This window comes from Vanellus vanellus (genome assembly GCF_965231255.1).
Source record: "Vanellus vanellus genome assembly, chromosome: 10".
Taxonomy (NCBI): Eukaryota; Metazoa; Chordata; class Aves; order Charadriiformes; family Charadriidae; genus Vanellus; species Vanellus vanellus.
The window spans coordinates 20,779,096-20,799,741 of record NC_138915.1 but is presented as its reverse complement, the minus strand read 5'-3'; the positions used below and the strand labels follow the sequence as shown (position 1 = coordinate 20,799,741).

The 20,646-nt window shown below is 48.6% G+C and overlaps 1 protein-coding gene across 1 annotated transcript in view; it reads right to left on the bottom strand.

The window, feature by feature from the left end:
- Window positions 1-1,524: 1,524 nt before the first annotated feature.
- The window catches only part of MCF2 (MCF.2 cell line derived transforming sequence), a gene marked incomplete at its 5' end in the record, with an annotated part of 60,775 nt that continues 41,653 nt past the window's right edge, over window positions 1,525-20,646 (bottom strand). The window contains 14 exons of the mRNA XM_082488335.1: window positions 1,525-3,477; window positions 8,320-8,420; window positions 9,791-9,903; window positions 10,171-10,283; window positions 10,365-10,471; window positions 11,116-11,179; window positions 11,740-11,818; window positions 12,814-12,906; window positions 16,622-16,843; window positions 17,670-17,795; window positions 18,799-18,891; window positions 19,228-19,320; window positions 19,679-19,748; window positions 19,863-19,978. Of these exons, the coding sequence (XP_082344461.1) occupies window positions 3,437-3,477; window positions 8,320-8,420; window positions 9,791-9,903; window positions 10,171-10,283; window positions 10,365-10,471; window positions 11,116-11,179; window positions 11,740-11,818; window positions 12,814-12,906; window positions 16,622-16,843; window positions 17,670-17,795; window positions 18,799-18,891; window positions 19,228-19,320; window positions 19,679-19,748; window positions 19,863-19,978 (1,431 nt within the window). The 3' untranslated portion in view covers window positions 1,525-3,436. The remainder of the gene's footprint in view (window positions 3,478-8,319; window positions 8,421-9,790; window positions 9,904-10,170; window positions 10,284-10,364; window positions 10,472-11,115; window positions 11,180-11,739; window positions 11,819-12,813; window positions 12,907-16,621; window positions 16,844-17,669; window positions 17,796-18,798; window positions 18,892-19,227; window positions 19,321-19,678; window positions 19,749-19,862; window positions 19,979-20,646) is intronic.

Sequence of the window (20,646 nt, the reverse complement as noted above, 5' to 3'; positions counted from 1 at the left end):
GTGAGCCAGGCTGAGATGGATCGTGGGCAGCAGAAAATGCTCCTCCTGCTTTAGGACTGCATAAAATTGGCTGTATAAATGACCTAAAACCTGTCTAAAACTCATCTAACGGCAGTGGCAGGCTTTATCCTAATGATTTCTGAGTCTTGTTAGGATTATAAAGAGCGCTCGTTACCTGTCCTGGTCTCTGTATTAATCGTGTTAAATTAGAGACTGCGGTCACGGGCGCTGCTGGTGGTGATGGAGGTGGAGCATTGCCCTCCCAACGGAGCCTGGGGCAGGTCCCCGGAGCGCAGATGGCATGGGACACCTGAGCGGGTGGGAGAAACCTTGCCTGTCCCCTGCCCGGGGTGGGCACGGGCACCCAGGTGCGGGGAAGGGGAGGTGGCAGCAAATCAATCACTAATGTGAAAGTACTGAAAGAACAAACAAACCGTACAGAAACTATACATACTTACATATTTATAATTGTGCACATGGGCTCCGCTCCCAACACAATAGACACCAGTCCGATGCAATTTTGTGCAGTGAAATGTAACCCGATTTACGGGAGTGTGAAGATGAGAATGAATTCCTGTCTGGCACAAGCCCTTCAAAAGGTCTGAGTTACATTTCACATGGAAAGAAACAGTCAAATAGATCATTCCAATGACTCAAATTAGTTTATTTTTTTTATTATCTTTCTATTGCACTTGATCACCTGGGGAGAGGCGACGCTGAGCAGAGGTCCTATGTGGGGCTCTCTCTAGTGGGCTTAACTCGGTTCCCAACTTCAAGGGAAGGGAATAATCCCAGAGGAAGGGATGTTTACCTGTGAGGAGTGCCGTTTTGTCTCCTATCCCCTTCCATGGAAAACCCCAGGGGTGCACCGGCAAATGGCGTGGCCTTTGGGAAGTGCACCCCGTGAGGCTTTACCACGCCGCAGGCGCTGCGCACAGGACCACCGCACGTCCCCAGAGGCAGAACCCCACAGCCGGGGGGATCTCCTCCCTCCCCCCTGGTGAGATGTGGCCCCACGACCACCTCTCCCCCCACACCACCTGCAAAAGGGCTGTTGATGCCCCACGGCCCCCTGTGGTCCCCAGCCTGGAGGTCCCCCCCGGCAGTGCTGCCCAGTGCTGGGATGCAGGGAAGGCTGGCGATGGAGACGTGCTGGGATGCAGGGGAGGCTGGCGATGGAGACGTGCTGGGATGCAGGGGAGGCTGGCGATGGAGACGTGCTGGGATGCAGGGGAGGCTGGCGATGGAGACACCCTGAGCCAGGGCAGGATTTCAATAGCTGCTATTTCAGACATCAGCGTGAGCGCGAAGGTGCCTCTCCCAATTTCATTGCCCCTACATCCAGCAAGAAGCTAATGGGATCATCTGCCACTGCTTACTTTAAAATCAAAATGCACGTAAAAAGGTTATATTTGTTCCAAATAAATGAAATAAAACCAACGCTATGAAAATTATTTTTTTTTCCTCTAGAATTATAGCAGAGGTGTCTTTGGACAGAATTGCATACTCTCATATGGATTTATTTAACAAGTTTTTAATCTTTAAATATAGATTTAACACATTTTTTACAGGTACATATACAATATATTTCATTTAAACTTGCAGTCAGAGAAAATTCTCTACTGTAATTTATACATGTACATGAAGAGCCTATTTCAACAGCATACTTAAGGTAACATACCATGTCGTGTGCAAAGTTTCAAATGTTAAAAATCTCAGACTGTACATTCAGATTCGCAGAACTTATCAACCTCATAAATTAATAAAAGCTTAGATTTAAAACTATGGAAGACAAAAAAGATTAAAACCGTTTAATATGCAATGTGTGCTACGTTTGAGATGAATATTTACAGTTGTACCTCAAAATGTGTATTGTTACCACAAGAATTGTTACCACTATAAACAGCCCCGACAGTAACTTAAGATTTTCCACCTAGCGAGGGCATTGTGCCCAGTTCTAAAGTAGTCGGAAATAACCTTCAGTGACATAAAACCTCTCCGCTGTGATTGCCCATGGCTGAAGAACACTGGGACCTTTCTAGGCCTTGCAGCATTGCTCAGGTCAGACTCAGCTGGTCACGGTTTCGAGGGTGTACTGGGGTTATCTGCAGTACTGGCCACCCAAACCGGTGAAATGCCCACCAGCCCGGTGGGGAACCCCCCTCTCCCCCCAGGCAACACAGCCATCACGTAGTTCAACAATTCCTCCATACAAAAATGGTCACAAATTAAAAAAAAAACCCAACAGCAAAAAAACAGTATGTTTTAACTTAACAACTTGGGACTGTGTCTAAGAATCCATGGTTCACAAGTCAAAATCAGATCATAAAGGTCCCCCTTTAGGCCACGGTATAAAACGTTTCGTTTTGACGGGACAGAGCAAATTCACTACCGCATGCATACTATTAACCCTGCTCTCAACACACTCAGATGCTCTTTGCACACATCTGCTTAAAAGTCAAACCACCTGTACCTATGTTCTACAAAAGCAAAACTAGACAAAGAAACAGAAAATTAAATGAGGAGTGTTCAATAGTCTTCCTTCTGTCTCAAAAATTCAATAGATACATTAGTGTTAAAGATGCTGAAAAGTACAGTCTTATCACAAGAACATCCTTAGTGCAAACATGGACATTTAACTTGGATTTATGGCACGTGTTCCAAAAGTACATACGTTTAATGTAAACTTCAACACTTGCTAGATACAGGTTTCAGCCTTGGGACACTTTGGGACCCTAAGTGATCGGCGACAACCCTGAGTTGTCCGTTTGACCTGACCCAAACCTCACTGAAATCAACGGGACTGACTGCAATGGGCCGGAATCAGATCCTAAGTGCAAAAAGAGGATCTTTAGCGTTATTGCATCTTCACGTGTGAGTCAGCCGCATGATGCTCTTACAGAACATTACATCCACATAGTTGAAGGAGATATTTAAGAAAAATCCATCCATGAAATCAATTAAGCAGGACATACAGCTTCTCTGTGGTGTTGGGTTTGCTTTTTTTTTTTTTTTTTTGGTTTACCAAAACTCAACTCTCTTATTTGCAATCAACTTCAACAGTTGTCAGCTAATAAATAGGTAAAGCCTTCAACCTGTAGAGGAAATTTCAAGCATCTAAACAAAGTGTCAGGAAAACTGTAGTGTACTTCGCTGATGAAACGTGATGGATGTCATGGAAAAACAGCAGGTAAAATGAATAAAATACTGTACTTTCCACAGGAATAAAAAAAGAAAGAGCAGAGAATGGCTTCCTTTATGACTATGAGAAGCTGCTTAGGACCCCGGTCCCGTTCAGTGCAGATGAAGCGGTGGAGGTCTGTGAATGTGATGAATAGTACAGGACAACTCCAACTATTGTGCTATTTCTCTGTAACACTTAGTCGAAAGCTTCCAGAGAGCATCGAAAATAGGATGCTACTAGTTCACCCTTAATTCAAGGGGAACTAAACTTTCTCGTGTTACACAGGGCAGCATCTATAAAGTAATGAAGAATGATGTTAATATTAAAGCATCTTATTCCCAGAAATACATTGTTCCCTGTAATCACGTAACATTTGTATAACATTAAAAAAAAAAAAAATAGGTGCACTCCTGCAGTTCTCCCTAAAAGCTGAACTCCCGCTAGCTTCAGCGAGAGCCTCGTCTAAGGCAGGACCACAGGGTTTGACTCCTTTCCACCACCTATCCCTTGATTATCACAGCACGGCCAGCTGATATCTTCTTATTTCGCTTATTAGGCTCCTTATTTCGTCAGGCTCAGAAAGGTTTTCTACAGCATTACAAAAGAGCCGGCTGGCACGGCAGGTTGTACAAGGAGACCCTGCTTTACATTTCAAAGGCCAAAAAAAAAAAAAAGAAATTCAAATCAACATCACCTTTAACGGCCCCTGCATAAATAGGAAAGCCTGCGGCTGCAATCAGTAAAGTGCATGAGTAATAGTGCAAACAGCTGGGCTGCATCTGCGAAACCACAAGTGGCATTTTAAACAGAACTTGGACAAAACTTGCGCGTTTCAGCTTACCGTGCGTACGCCAGCCTGCAAGAGCGCAGTCACGTACGGTACTCTTATCGGGCAAACTCAAGCCACGTGGCCCAGGGAGCCACGTAAAGGGTTGCCTCAAGCTCAGGAGAGGACAATCCCCACCGCCCTGGCCAGCAGGAGCAGAGGACACGTGAGCTCGGTCCTTCGGGCACGACCGGCGGGAGAAACCTTTGCTCAGCTTTATTGCGTGAAGAGCACACGCAGGGGGATCCCCTTAAGGCTTGGAAGAGATAATTTGGCAAGTGGGGTAGTTAAAACGAACTGGAAGAGGGTCTGGCGTGTAGAACAGGAGCCTGCGTCCTCCTCAAACCAAGCGGGTGCGGGTGCGGGTGCGGGTGGAGGTGCGGGTGGAGGTGCGGGTGCGGGTGCGGGTGCGGGTGCCTGCCCCGGCACAGAGCATCCTTCCACTCCTGCTCTGAGCGCTCCTTGCCCATGGCTCAAGTCACGTTCTGCGCCCAAGGTTTTTTTTGCTATTTAAAAGAATCTGAAAGGTGTAGCAATCTTTCTTTTATATATACAATAAGTAAAGGCATTTATCACTGCTTCCATTTTTCATTTGAATCCCCCTTTTCTTTTTTTTATTCAGGCCACCCCATCTCATGCTCCCTCTGAAAGAACTCAGTCTCGCGCAACCTCGGTGCAGCGAGGGGAGATGGGAAACTTGCCCTTCTCTCTGCCCGAATTTAGAGGTCGGGTGAAAAAAAAAAAAAAGCTGAAAATGCTTTTCGGCCCCATTTGGCTCTGATGTGAAAATTTGGGAGCAAACACCACGCTTCCTTTGGCTCGCATCTACCACTGCTGAGAGAGGAGAGGAGCGGGGACAGAGCTCAGCCTGGACGAGAGGGGGGGCGGGAGAGGAGCACTGCGTCACTGAAGCAAAAAGGAGCCGTGCATCTGCTTTGGGGCGCAGCGAGGACCTCCTTTCTCCCCCCGTCGGCCGTGCAGCGGGTGCTGCAGTTCGGCTGAGAGGCGAGATGCCTTTCCCCTCGCCGACACAGGCGCCGGTGGCGCCGTAAATCACCATCTTTGGCACGTTAGCAGCCGGGGGACTCCCAGAAATGTTTTTTTTTCCTGCCCCACCGTGGCGATTGGAACGCTGAGGCCCTCACCTTCCCCGAGATGCGCGTCTTGCACGAGGGACCAGTCCTCGTTAACGCGGGTAATGGGCCAGGCAATGCCGCACCGCTTCGGCACGGCAGCTTAGACTAGCAACACGCGGGTAAATCTCAGAGTAGCTAGTTTCTGAATATTGCTTTTTCTGAGCAGAGTTCTCTCCAAACCTTTTCCATTTCGAGACCTGCGCCTTATCACCTGCGATACGAAACTATTTCTCCAGCGCACACATTAAAAAAAAAAAAAACAAAAAAAATCCACCAGGGATTGGCACAGGAGACAGAATAAATCTATTCAGAAGAAAGCAGCAAGGACTAATCTCAGAAATTATAGCTAGAGGCACACCAGAGGGAAAACTGGTTTTCAGACTGACCTCCAAGCCAGCCACCTTCCTCCCCAAAAGCCTCCTGGCTTACACCCGGGCCAACATTTACAAAAAGTTTAATAAGGTTTCCCCCACGCGTACCTTTGCAAAAGCAGATTTGGACCAAAACGCTCGCTTTATCAACAGTTGCGCTGCACTGCCAATAGTCACCACTCGTCTACGAGGAAAATTACCTCGGCAGCCATGTGAGGAAAGGAAGAAAAGTCATCTGTGGGTTCGTTTGGGTGCTGCGAGGTCAGCCTTGCACGTGGGCTCTCCCCCGGCGGCCGGGCGCGGGACGGGGGATTTGCAACGCCGGCAGCGGCAGGGGAGGGGGGCACTAGCCAAATACACATCTGATAACTTAAAATGGGCAGCAAAACCTTCCCTGTAACTTCATTATGATTTGTACTGGCTCAACGCTGGACTAACGAGCAGGAGGGGAGAGGAACAGCTTGGAAGCGTTGCAGGTATCGGCCATCCTGTGGTGAGAGGTTCTTTTTAGGGCCACGGTATAAATCTAAGAAAAAATGTTAAGGTAAGGGAACCGTTTCATCCGTTCAGCTAAAGGCTTTGCACTGAGAAAAAAAAAAAAAAACCAACAACCCCAAACCCAAGATTTGTATGAATTCTGGTTATGAAATTCCATGATTAGAGATACATTTTTATTCACTTTGGGGAGCTGGAGCCGAGAAGTAACGGCGGCAGTACCCCCGCAAAGGGCCAGGACCGCCTCTCCCCCACCTCTGAAGGGACTCCCGCACGCTCCAAGCTCTTGGGGACCCCACAACACGTAAATCACGTTTACCCTGTTTACCCGCAAAACGGCATTTCAGCTCAAGCAACTAATAATATGTGAGGGGTGCGGTGCTCCCTCCTGCCTCTGCTTTGCTCTACAAGCTCGGCTGCCTAATTCGCCCTCTGCTACATCGGAGCAAGAGCTCCATCTTCTGCAGAAGCAGAAAAGAGCCCAATCCAGACTGCGTCCCCCCGAGCAGTCCGTGGTACACAGCCACCTGCAGTATAAAACGACTAGTCGGCAGAGGAAAGGGAATTGCTAAATGCAAAGGTGCTGTGTGAAAAATCAGAGTGCAGGGACGTAACGGCTATTAAGGACACGGCACTGAAAAGCTCTAGGAATAGCTCTAGGAAATAGCAAGGAAACGTCCTACAGCATCCTACCATATTGCCTGGAGCGCACGTAAAATTAGAATCACGGCTGGAGACTGCGTACACACCATCAGCAACAGCGAGAGGGAACAGAGTTAACGTTCAGAGGGAAGACAGAGCCGCAGCGCTGCGCCTACACCCCGGCAACGCGACTGCAAAGCACCCGGGCAGCGCTGCGAGACCTACGGGAGGGGCTTTCTGCGGCTTCGCCTCGTGAAATTCTCCTTAGTTTGTACTCAGCAGCTCTGTGAACCAGCCTGGAGCTGCGAGCCTCTGAGCTTTGGGGGATACGACCACTGACAAAGCAAACCGGTGTCCAAAGTTTGCCGGCCCCCTATTTTCAGGATGCATTTATGGCTGGAGAAACCTCCCGCGCAGGCTGTGGTCCAGGACCCGGCGAGATGCGATAACCAGACTTTCCGAAAAAAAAAAAAAAAACAAAACCCAACAAAGAAAAAAAAACAACCAAACAAACAAAACAACACAGGGTGCTCCAGGGTGGGAGCGCGCCCAGGGGGACCTCTCAGCTCTGCTGCTCCCCCACTGCCAGCTACCCCTCACGCAAAGTCACTGCACCTCCAACCTGTCCAATCTGACTGCCCTGCAACAAAAGGGAGAAAAAAACCAAAATGCCTTCCTGTATAGGAAGGACTTAACTGAAAAATACTGGAAAACCATCCAGAGCTGACTGGAATTTTAAGCCTTTCAGAAGGCTTCCTTCATATTCATCAAAGCAATAGATTTTGACAAAAAGCAAGTATTTAAAAAGAAATCTACTTGCAAAATTTGTTTCATATGGTCGACACTAGCGTGTTCTTTTTTTTTTTTTTTTTTTTTTTTTTTTTAAACGGACTACATCTATGCAGGTTCCCTGAGCTGCTCCCATCGCAAACCCTGGTCTCCCGTTTCCAGTGGACGGCACGGTGATGAGGCAACGCACGGAGCGGCGATGCTGCATGCACAGCAAGGGCGGCAGGCTGCTCTTAAGGCATCTTGTGTCATCCGTTATGCTTCCCTACCTATTTCTATGTACATTTACAGCTAGAAAATGAGAGAGGTGATTTTTGAGACTGGAAGCCTTCTGCCGAAGCCTGGCGACCTGCTCATAGACTTTATGCTAACGATGGATTAGCGAGCGGGCAGCGAGGAGGGCAAGAGTGAGGCTGCAGGAATGGAGTATTGCCTTTAGAGTGGCGGGGGTCGGGCCACGACGTCTTTTGCAGCAGGAGGGGGTTTTCCCCGGGTCCCTCCTGTTCCTGTTCACACGGGGTTTGAGCTACAGCAGCGCGGAGGCAAAACAGTCCCGGGAATCCCTGATCAGACTCCGTCTCTTCTCCCCGATCTTCTACCCAGTGCTCTTGCAAAGAAATCTACATTGTTAAATGCTTGGTTTTAATTTACTAGTGCCTAGAGTCACAGAAATGTCTAAAGGTGTTAACAAACAAACAAACAAAAGCTTAATTTACTACTTTTGCAGGCTTTTTGGAGTAGCTGCTTTCTGCCTTTTTTTTTTTTTCCCCCGCAGAAGCATATGCAGCCAGATTTAGTACATCGAGTGTAATGCAAATGGCTTAAAAGACCTGACTGGAGTTACGAAATATTTCTGCTAGGCGTGCTATATGATACCTGCGACTTTGGCATTCCGAAATCTGCAGTCCCCCACTACTATCTGCAGACTGTGGACAGGAATCCAGCCTTCTTTTCTTCTGTTTAGGTTTTTCACCAACCTTTGAACGACAACGGTATTAGTCAAAGAACCAAACCGAGGCGGGAGCAGTTTGACATGGGCACACTCTACGCAACTGCTGCTGCAACCGACAGTTTGTTCAAACCAGGGGAGCGCTGGAACAGGAGCTGGCCATGCATTTAAAGTATTCTTCCCACCTACTTTTGGGAACCTAATTAAAAAGCCTACACTGGGAGCAGAGCTCTCTCGTCAATGGAGAGGAACAAGACTCTCCAGAGCACGAGTCATCCTGCCCAAGACCTGCATCGCTCTCCAGAGGTGCCAGTTTCCCTCCGCTGACTACCGATGGAGCCAAGGACAATTGCTTCCCTCCATCCCCTTTTACTAAGCTCGGCTGGTAGGATGAAGTCAGTCAATTAGGAGACCCAACGCAAGATGTAGGCAGCTGGAAATGCCCATGCTCACACATGACATCTCTGTCTCACTCATGCAGGGAAACCTGCGCTAACAAAAAAAAAAAAGTTTGGTGTGAGAAATCTTTGCCTGGCACTGGCCAGAACGGCTGTGAGAGGTGGTGAGCGCTCAGCAGAACTGGCGTGCTTCACATCTCGCTTTTGGGCTGTAGATGTCCGCCAGGAATCCTCTGCGGGGCACTTATGTCTGTGCATTTAGGGGCTAGTGCCTGCTCAAATGTCACCCAGGTCCCCGCTAACATCACCCTTCCCACATCCCCAGCAAGGCTTTAGAGCGTGCTGCGCTCCCTCCTACTGAGAGCCCGGGGCTGGCTGGTGGCAGAAATCAACCTGGAAAGGAAAGACAGCCAGAAATCTCTGCCAAACAGCAGTAAAAATCTGAAGAGGGCACGCTGCCCTCCGAGACAACGAGACTAACGGTTCAACAGGCGGGAGGCTGGGTAGGGCGATTTCCCAGGCAAGGGGGGAGAACCGGCTGTGAAGCGTTATCTCGCGAGCCACAGCTTTAAATACACCAGAAAGCTGGTCCGCAGCCGTCAGCCAGTTAACACACGTTTGAGGGAGGAAAACGCCTCGCAATTACTTAATATTGCTATTAATAAACCCAGAGGAACAAAGCCAGCAGCTGAGACGGGGTGGGCAAAGAGCGCTCACTTGAAGCATCATCTGAAGCGGGAAGAGCGCAGCAGGAGGGGCTGCGAAGATGTTGGTAAAACACAGCTCGCCCATGGCAAGGGAAGTCCTGACACGGATTCCCAGGCCAAGCCAGTGCGTGTAGCCTCTAGGCTTGGCAAGAGAATGAATTCCCCAGCTTTCTGGAACACTCTAAAACTTAATCAGATGCTGCAATGAGGGTACCGCCCGGCAAACGAGGCTGGAGGGGACTGCCTTGCTCTGGGCTCCGAGAGATAAGGCAAAGTAACCCTAAAATACCTACCACTGTCCCTCACCATCTTCATGCAAAAGCTGAATTTCATCCCCATTTTTCACCAGCAGGTCTTCTGATCCTCTCCTCTTGCAGTCCGCAAGGGCTTTGTATTTTCCTGGAGACTGTGGTAGCAAGAAAAAAAAAATATCTTATTTAGCTATGTATCACATCACGCAGCTGTCCTTTCTGACTGCCGCAGGGGACGTGACGGAGCCCTACCAGCTACCTTGATTAAAATTATTTCAAGAAACTGTGTCTCCAAAAGTGAGATACGGAAAATCTGGGAGGCATGGACAAGTTACGTCCATTATCCAGTGAAGCGAAACAAAGCGAGATGACCGGAACCGGCAGCACCCCGAGCTCTGGGACTATCGCATCTCCGGACTAACCAGCTGGTTCCCGTCCTCCTCTTCGGTGTCCGAGCAGTTGGAGAGGTACTGGTTACCCGACCACTCCTCCAGCCCCTCGCAGATTTCCAGGGACTGTGACATTCCCGGCCAGCCTGCAAGACAGCGGGCAGCTCAGGCTGGGGGTACCCCGGCACCCCCGGAGCGCGCCCCGAAGGAAGGGGAAGGGTCCGTACCTCTGTGGGGTTTGCTCTGGGGGGACAGGAGCCCGCTCTCCAGCATCACCGGGCTGGTGCGCTCCGAGTCGTTCTCTTCTGAGCTTATGGAGGCTCTCTGCTGCTTTCTGAATGGTTGAAAAAAAAAAGGATGAAAGGAATCAACCTTGGTTTTACTTTACGGATGAACATAAACTCCATGAGGTTTTGTAAAACAGGGTCAGAAATAATAACGGTACCTGTTAATCACAGAATCATCTAGGGTGGAAGGGACCTTTACGATCCAACCATTAAGTTAACACTGCCAAAGCCACCACTAAATATGTCCAGGGATCGTGACTCGACCCCTTCCCTGGGCAGTCTTTTCCAACGCTTGATAACCCTTTTTGGTGAAAAAATTTTTCCTAATATCCACTCTAAACCTCCACTGGCGTCATTTGAGGCTCTTTCCTCTTGTCCTGTGACTTGTTACTCGGGAAAAGAGGCCGACGGCAAAGGACTTCAGTGCCCGGTTTCCATTTTTGGTGAAGTTTCTACAGTGTCTCTTCCCCCGAATTTGAGCACCGCCTTTGAGCTTTGTCTCGCTCTGCGGAGGAGGGGCAGACCCTGTCCCCAGAGCACCGCCACCATCCCTCCTGCCACCCACCCAGAGGTCTCGGACAGAAACGGGGTGGGGGGAAAGAGGACAGAGCCGGGATGCGGCCAGAAGGCAGCGGGTGCCCAGGGATGGGATGCACCGGGGAGAGCCCCCGGTCCGGCTCCCGGCACTCACCCATCACTCAGCTGGGAGGAGAGCGGGAGCTGGTCCGCGCACGAGCCGGGCTGCTGCTTCTCCACTGCGGGGAAGGCAAACACCAGCTTAAAATCCATCTTCTTCTTTTTTTTTTTTTTTTTTCCCATTAGCAACCGTCGCACTCGAAGCATTATTTTAAAAAGTTAGACCTTTTGTGCAACCCTAATGATTTCTGTTTAGAGAAAAACAGACCCAGGGACTCTTGCAAAGCACAGACTTAGTTATGATTAAGATGGTACGTTAGCACAAATCCAATAGCGAGCATGCCACTGAAGACTCTAATATGCTTAAAACTAGGCATCTGCTATGTATCTTGTTGAATTAAGCCTATGATAACAAATGTGAAATAATCCCCAAGGTAAATACCAAAAAAAAAAAAAAAAAAGTACTTCTGTAATTAATTTTCACATAAGCACCTGGCCTTTACCGCTCTAAGCTACATTATTTCCCTGTAATATAAGGCCTCGCTCCAGTATCGTGCTACTAGGCTGCTTCTGAAAATCAATTCTCCGGTGAGAATTAGTGGCTTTGAAGATTAGCAATGAGAAAATAGGAAAGGTTCTGCTGCAGAGGGAATGCCACAGAGAAATTGCTCAAATGTACCTTTGATAAGCTCCTGCTGCTTGAACAAAATTTTTCTTATTTCATTCAACCACGCCATCTTCAGATCTACTGTTTGGGCCTGGAAGAAGAGAAAACTGTCTGGATTTTGAGTTAAGAATCATCCATTATAAGCTATTAATAAAACCTTACTTTTCTATGCCGTAATTATCTGAGACTCCCCTTTACCCAAAGCCACCGCTGAATTTTAAACATTCTTGATCTTTTAAAATTGATGATCCCCACTACGCCCAGGCAAACCACAGGAAACTGCGGAGCCGTCGCCACAAGGCCAGGAGCGCAGGCAAAAGCACACGTGTGCGCGCATCTTCTCTCTCTGACAAAATACCTACAGGGCCCAATCTGCCTTTTGCATATATATACACCTGGCTACATCCATCGGCTTTATGAATTTAAGTTGGTCAATGTGTTGTAACACGGAGAAAAAAAGGTGGGCAGAGGACCTCTTGAAAAAAAATAGTCAACCAACAACATTTTCCCAACAGGTTCTCCTGTGAACACCCCCTTAGGCAAACATTTCGCCTCCGGAAACTTCTATTCAAAATGCTACAAAAGGGGAAAAAAAAAAAAAAAAAAAAAAAATCAGGAAGGAATCGGGTCAACCGGGCTACTATTTTGTAGACGAGTCGAAAGACTGCTGGAAACAGCACCGTGGAGCTGCGCCTTTGCTCTGGGAGCAGTTCTGACATCTAATTGTGGAGGGGCACACGTGGCCCGCCTCCGTTAGCGCACGAGGCCGCTTCCCAGCCCGATTCATACAAGCTAGTAAGGACAGTAAAAATCTTTTTTTCAACTACAGGTCTATTTGAGATTGCACCTGGACTAAAAGGCTCTATTTCCGAGGGGCGATTCTGTCTCCACTTTAAGACGCCTTTTACAGCTGTGGACTGGACGCCGAGGCCCAGCCCCTGGGACAGCTCTCAGAATGCTGACGTGGGCAAAGAGGAAGAACAAACGCGAGTTAAGTGTCTGCTAAGCCCATAAAGATCAACGGGGGACATTTCCCTAACACTGTTATGAGGATGTACAAATATCCAGACTTGGGAAGCTGCGAACCTGCACGACATAGACCTCTTCTCGCCCGCTATACCAGATTTCAAATTTCCGATGATCTCCTTTCACGTTCTCAGTTATTCCAACTGCACTCATCTGCAAATCCAAAAGAACCAAAAAGTTAAACGTACTACCAATCTCTCCCTCTTCCCTACAATTCCAGACATTTTGCAGCACATTAAACAAACCTGTTTTCACCCAATTTAACATATTTCATCAACTTTAATTTCAGTAGCAACCGAAAGTAATTATCCAATTTATCGCCCCTGACTTTCCGCCAGCTTGCTGTATTTGCAGAAGCTTTCTGAAACCAATCAATGCACCCTTAGGGGACTTTTCCTTCGGGAATCAGTGGAAACTAACTGAAAAGTCATCTCATACCTCTTTCAGCATGACGTTTCTCAGATGAGGCATGTGAAGGTTTATAAATGCATGGCACATTGTTTTTCTACATACATTATTTCTGCCGTATGATTCTTTATTTACTCGCTGGACGCTATGCTGCATTCTTTCCGCGATCTTTAAAAGCCGTTTGTGAAGCCTTCAGCTCTTTTAGGAATTTCAGTTCAATGTCTTTCGGTCCCTGACCATCTCAACTGTAGTTGAGACAGCATCCCAAGGTTTCCACAGGAAGGGTTAATTTTTGGATGTACAGCCTGATCTGCCATAAACCTGGCTTTCGGGAAGGATGCAGGCTTCAAGCTAGATGTGCCTGAATGCTGCTGTACCTCGGTACCCGTTATCACAGCCCACTTTTGACAAGTTGGATGGAAATCATAGAATCACAGAATGGTTTGGGTTGGAAGGGACCTTGAAGATCAGCCAGTGCCACCCCCTGCCCTGGGCAGGGCCACCTCCCCCCAGCCCAGGTTGCTCCAAGCCCCGTCCAACCTGGCCTTGAACACCTCCGGGGATGGGGCAGCCACAGCTTCTCTCGACAACAGTGCCAAAGGCACAAATAATTCAGCATCTGCGCAACGTGACCCAACTGAATGAGTAGCTCAAACTATGATTAGAGACTAAAAAACTCTTCAGCAACAGGAGACCTCTGACCCACCTGCTGAACGTGCCATGAAGCTGGAAAATGCTTTAATACCTGGTATCACAGAAAACATCTCATTTAAAGCACAGCTTGCCAGGAATTTATCGCTGATTAACGCATGGTCAAAAATAGCTAAAGCATCCCACTTACATGTTTCGAAACAGATCTAATAATAATGGTATCATCTATCATAAATTATTCACACTGACTGCATCAGATAAATCAGTGTAAGTACAAATAAGGCCTTAGAGAGAACATCTGTTTAACACTGCTGTCCCACTTGGTTAATAGGTGCATCCTCAGAGCTTTTGGCCCGAAAGACTGCGAGGATTGACAGCTGAGGTCACCTGGGCAAACTTTCTGTTCCTAGCGAATTTTTCAAACATTGGCACCTGTTTTCAGTGGCTGCGAACAGCCTCAGGAAAGAGGAAGCAGGTTGCTAATTAGCTTTCTTCATTTCTTCACCGCCATAAACAGCAGAGCTCTTCTGCGCCTCTGAGAAAGCGTGTGCCTGCAGGCGCAGAAAGGCCCAGCACCAAACGGCAGTCGGCATTTCCCACTGCCTCTTTGCCTCCCATCCCTCTCTCAACCCCCATCGTACCGTCACGTTTGACAAAAGTCCAGAGATCTGCGCTCAGTAGGACTGAGCCTGCAAGAAGGTGATCAAAGCCAGTGACCATTTGCACATCCGCGGTTTGACGCAACATCCATTGGCATTTAAAAGCGCGTAGGTTAAAGCCCGCAGCATCGTCCTCAACACCTTGGAAAATTTTATCCTCTGCAGTATAGCGCCACGATGCCCTGCAAAGCTGGATCAGGCTCCGTTCTGACTTTATAAGAACTTAAAAACCAGAAAAGTTGAATTATTATTTTTTTTTTATGAAAGGTGTTGGAAGAGCAGCCTAGGGAGCACCTCATCCAGCCGCTGCCATTTCCAGCTCTGCGCATCGTGTTTAGCCCGGCAATTTATACAGAGGCTCCTGCAAAACGGCCCAGGCATCAAGATATTAGAAATTTTAGATGATCTACTACGAGGATGCGAAGAGAAGTGCCAGCAATAGACATATTTCAGGTCTGTCTGCTCGTGTTAGCGGATTTTGAAATTCTGTGTCCTCCCCCTGGCCAGGATTTACTGTTCCTCAGCTGTTCACTGCAATGCAGACGCAGGTGGGCTCGTCTAAAGCTCGGGGATGGCGTTCCTCTGCACCGGCGGAACGAGGCAGACTGATTCACTCGGCATTGCAGTGAGTTATGGACCTGCATCCCCTAAGCTACTGAATGGCAGCCGCGTATTTTACATAGTATGTAAAATATTATCCTGAGGGGTTCTTTTGTTTGTTTTACAGACGTCCAGTTCCACAGCTTCCACCCGACAGCTTGCTTTGATTCTGAATCCCCAGAAAACGTTCTTGCAAAGAAAAATAATTTCCTGATACTATCACGAATCGAACAAATGTCAAGCTCCAGAAACATGATCTCGCCCTCAGGACAACAGTTCTGCCAACGGATGCGTGCAGATGTAATCCTTCAGCATCCACGGATTCGCTTACCCCAGCCTCAGTGTGGCAACGCAAACAACTGGAAAATGAGCCCTCTGGAGGCAAAGAAAAACCCTGGCCACATTGCCCGGACTCCCGAGCATGGGATTTTCTCCTCCCAGCAGGCTTTCCCCACACCACCTCTTCGGTTCTTTCAAAAGCACGTGTGACAAAACAAGTACCACAGGGAAAACAAGCTCTCCAGAAAGAAAATGATGCTGTTTGGGAAAAACATTTAACATATGGCCTGGGATTTGCTTTTAATGCACACTTTGTAACGCGCACTGGCGCTGAACAGACTTATCTGCTATTACATGGCTTCCCGACTACTCGTGGCATCGCCCTCCCTGGACCCTGCTGAGATCGGGGACCTGCAGCATCTGAGCCTGAGGGCTCTGCCTCCGAGAGCCCCTTTTGTCCATTCTGAGATATACCCATATGGGGGTTTTATTCGTCAAGAAAAAACAAGGCAGAGTACTGAGACAAAATGCGGATGTTGGAAGTGCTCATCACGCGCAGTATGCCAGAGGGTCTCTTTTTGAGGAGCAGATTGGGATTTTTATTGATAATAGCATTTATAGTCTTGGGACAGTTGTTTATGTCCCTCATATTTTGCCACAGGCTGCCCTCTTCCTCTGATAATTGTACTTTCAGCTGCAGTTGGAGCCCGCCAAAGGAGAAGGGCAATGAGAGAGGAAGAAGAGTTCTCTCTGCATCCTCCTGGCTGGGGAACAGGGCTCGGGAGCAGCCAGGCTCCTCCGGGCTGTGCACCAGAGAGACCCCGGCCCAAGGGACCTCCCTGGGGACCCAAGGGACCTCCCTGGGGACCGGGGGCACGAGGACCCCCCTTGATCTCCCGGGCGGGCTGGGGAACAGGCGAAGAGCCTCCCCAGTTTCATGCCCTCGCCCCCGCTGCTGGCAAGCGGACTAGGGGAGGGGGGACGGCACACTCTCATCCCTGGGACTTGCCCGCAGCACCGTTTCCCTGGCAGATGCCACCACGTATGTGACTCTGAGTCCACGGGCTCTCCCAGCTGCTGCTTCAGCTACGGGGGTCCTCACAGCTGGTTACAACCAACAGCCTTTCACGGGCATGGCACTTCCATGCGGGGCATCGCAACCCTTAATCGCAGAAAAGAAGCCACTGCGTTAGAGGGAAAATACTCTCTGGGTCTGCAGAGTTATTGGTTTACGATATACAAGGCAACTGCCCCAATTAAAAAGTTCTTACTTTCAAAAAATGCTTAAAGCTGTAAGATGAGGTTTTGTCATATCCGTCTCCGTGCTCCTCTCGCTTCTTGCAGAAGACCAAGGCTTTCTCGTACAGGAACAGATGCCTCTGCATTGGTTTGAACCTGGCAAGATCCTTCATTTTGGTCGGACCTTTCCGGTGTCCTGTCCAAACACTGAAAGATCCTTGCATCAATACTTTCCCCAGTTCGCTCAGGTCACCCTGGTGAGAGAATGACACATAAAAAAAGAAAGAATTAAAATGCAAGAGGCCTGTCCAAACAATGACGGGCGCTGAGGCCAGCTCTGTTCCAAGGCACGTCACTCTAAGAATAGGTCTTCCTGGAAGGATCAGATGATCTTTTGGGAGTGACGGCGCAGTGCCAGGAGGGAAGCAGAGGTCTCGGATACAGGGCTGAAGCTAGTCTATGCGAAGGGATACGAGTCAGCAACTGGAAGAACTAGGAAGACAGGAAAACTCTCCAGCTCCTGTGGAAGTCCAGGTCAAGGGCTCTGGCTACTTCAGTGGGAGGGGGCAGACGAGATTTGAGCCTGAACTGGGGTCTCAGAGGATGGACTTCTCAAGGAGGCCAGGATTGGGACCAGCAGCTTAAAAAGCCATCTCCTCACCCTTCCCTGAAGCCCTAGGAAAGAAAACTGCTTCAACGGGCAAGGATCAAAATCAGCCCCAGAGAGTATTTAGTTGAATGTTGAATGAGAAATGCTATGAAGACACCCCGGGTGAATTGTAAGGTGAGCCATGAGACAACTAAAGTGCATGCTGCAAAAAATACTCCCGAGAACCACAAGGTGGCAAGTGTGGGCACTACACGACTTCGGATATGTCCTTTGGACGCGGATATTTTCCAAAATCCTGAAATCAGACAGAAGACTACCACTTGTAAGAGCTTCCTGACACTTGTAAGAGCTTCCTGATCTCATTCATTTTGTAGCTGTTCTAGCGTAGTTTTTAGCTCATACGTTCTGGGCCACTATCCATTCCTGATGCATCATGCGGCCTTGGTCTCCCATTACCCAAATCTACTCACATCATATCCTGTTATTGAAATCTGATGCATAGAGTCGTTGACTGACTTCAGCAAATCCAGCATTGCAACCAGAGCTTCTTGAAGTTCCTGAACTCCATCGCAGCTCGTGCTGTACTTTAGCAACTCCTGAAAATAGAAACGGAAGAGCACGCGTTTGCACTTGAACAAAACAGAGTTTTCCATCTCACCCAAAGTTTCCAATGCCCAAGAGCAACCTACACTGCCCGGGTTTCTTTTTCCATAGGTCACCGGAAAAAAGGCTCACTCTAAACCACAGTCAGTATGAGGTGTGGAACAGACCACTGAAGCGTGGCCCATTTTTTTTCTGGGTTTCCTTAAGGACGGTGTCAGGTTATAGAGGCGGCATCACGCTCATCTGAGTACTTTTGTGGTTTTGTGTTGTGTTTTCCTGCTTGGTAAGAAATGGGAAACAAGTCCCAGGTTTTCCATCAGCAGCCAATATGTCACATATGCCTTCAAATAAGGTTGCAGCAGATGATTGTCTTCAGACTGGCAGACACAAGGAACACCTTTTATAAAATCCAGAGCCTCCAAGTCAATAAGCAGAAGACAGAGTTGTGAATTATACCACTGAAACAAAATTACTTTCATTTGAGATCTCCTCTGCCCGCTTACAGCATCTTGTGTACTCATCCCTCATCCAAGAAGCTGGAAGGTGGGTTTCAGAAGCCACCACCCCAGTTCTCCGTAAATTGGGAATAACAGCACTGCCCTGCCTCAGAGAGGGGACACGAGAATAAATGCATTAAAGATAACAGGCGCTATAACAACCCTGAGGGGAAGAAGAGATGCATCAATATAATATATTTTATTCATCATACTCTTATGATCATCTCTGGTTCGGTTTTCTTAGAACTGCTTCTGTCATTTTGCATCTCTGAGCAGATTCAGTCTTTCTCCCCATAAAAACAGCTTGTTACAAGTTCTTGTTCCTTTTTCAGGTATGTGAATTTTCATCTTCACCGAAAGTCGCTACAGAGGGCCAAGATAAGCAATATGTAATCTAAGGCTCGGTGCTGATTTACAGGTAACCTTTAATTGAAAAATAAAACCAAACTTGAAAACAAACCTATCCCCTGATGTCCTTTCAAAGTAGAATATGAAATACCTTCAGAAGTAACTGGTATTTTGTCAGGCGCTGCACTGGTTTGAGCAAATAGGAATCCAGCCCGAGTTTGTGCTCCAATTTTCTTTGGCATTCCTGGAAGCAAGAATTCCGATTAAGTTAGTTCTGCACCAGCTATAAGTAGTTATTCCAACAGCACAACTAGTGCGGTTCGCCGACTTCGAAGATTTCACGTAAAAATGTCATACGGTGCCTATACCTAAAGAGATTTTATGAAAAGACAGGAAACGATACAATGAATGGATCTGCCTTAAACTCCGCGTGTACACGAAACTCCAAGCGCTACTTTTGTGAGGCTTCCGCGCAATGGTAAAAGACTACGCTGCAAGATCAGTGGGGTGCAGAGGAGGGTGTTTAGGGGAAGCGAGTGCCCCAGGACGACACCTGCCTTGGTAGGAACAAAGAGCTCACCTGGAAGAAGGTGCTTTCGGAGCACTGCCTCCACAGGGACTCCGACCGGGGCTTGTTCTGGCAGTATTTCTCATACATCTGGAAATCCTGTCGCTGTAAGGGAAGCCGAAAGGCACGTCACGCGCACGCACGCACCGCCAGCCTGCTGGGCAGCCAAATAAGGCGCACACCCAAACTGTAAATTTGCTTTTATCTCTCCCTCCCAACCTTAACATCTAAAAGGCGCAGAGTTTGGGTAGGTGAACCGCTGCTGGGAATCACAGCGGACCGCGGTGTAGTCACGACTGCTGCTTTCCCCCATCTGCACCTCCGCTCCCTGCCTTGCCGCTCGTATTGCCTATCATCAGAAGCGTCTTACCCAACCCACACGACTGAGATGTTGCAGAGTGCGGCAAACCAGGAGAAATATTGGCCTTCAAATCTGCTATATATGTGAAAATGAGTCACCCACCCTGTCGAGGAAACAAAATCCCACTCTCTCGGGTGCTCCCAGGCAGCTTTCCAGACTGTGCAGGAAAATTCTGCAAGAGACGGGAAAAAGAGACAAAACGCAGCGGTGAGCAAGGTACGGTTCGGGGATTTAATTGCTAAAGGAAATCGATCTGACGAAAAGGGGAATAGAGGCGGCATTGTACTTGTTGTGGAAGTCGTATATCTCGGGCATGTTTCCGAAGAGGACATCCTTCCTGTTCCTCAGCACGGGAGGCATGAGGATGAGCATGGCGGGGTTATCCATCTCGGCTCTGTAGCCCTGCGGGATGCAAAAAGGGGCTCATCACTCAGCTGGTAAGGCCTTGGCTTGGCATCTCCTCAGAGGCAGATGAAAAAGGGACGTGAACAGATTTTCAATACAATCTGCTCGGTTTCAAAGGGCAGCATCCCTTTTATTGCCTTATTTTTTGTCCCTAACCCCCTGTCTTTCTGTCCCTGGGCTTGTGGGGTTGTGGGCCAGCCGGGGATGGCTTGGGATGGCTGCCGTGGAGCTGCCCGGCACCGCGGAGATGCTCTCTGTTCACCAAAGGCAAACGGCTGCCACTCTCTCCTCGCGACGGCCTGACCGTGGGAGAGGTCCCAGAGGAATAATTGTCTGGGTCGAACACGTCCGCTGCTATGACCGTGGGACACAGGAGCGACACACGACCTCGTGAGAACCTGTGCACGAGGTGGCTTGTTACAAAGCAGAGGCGGCTTGAGATCAAATGCCAAAATCAATGGGCTTTTTGCCCTTGCACAAGACCCGCTGAGCACCAGGGTCTCGCTCTCCGCGATGCCTCAGGATTTCTGGACTCGCCTCTTGAAATCACAACTGGGACACCACTGCACTGAAAGTTGTCGGGTGTAGCTAGGAAATAACGCAAAGCGCCCCGCTGTAACATCTCAGCACTGCACCAACGCAAAAACATCCACCAGATGTGGTAA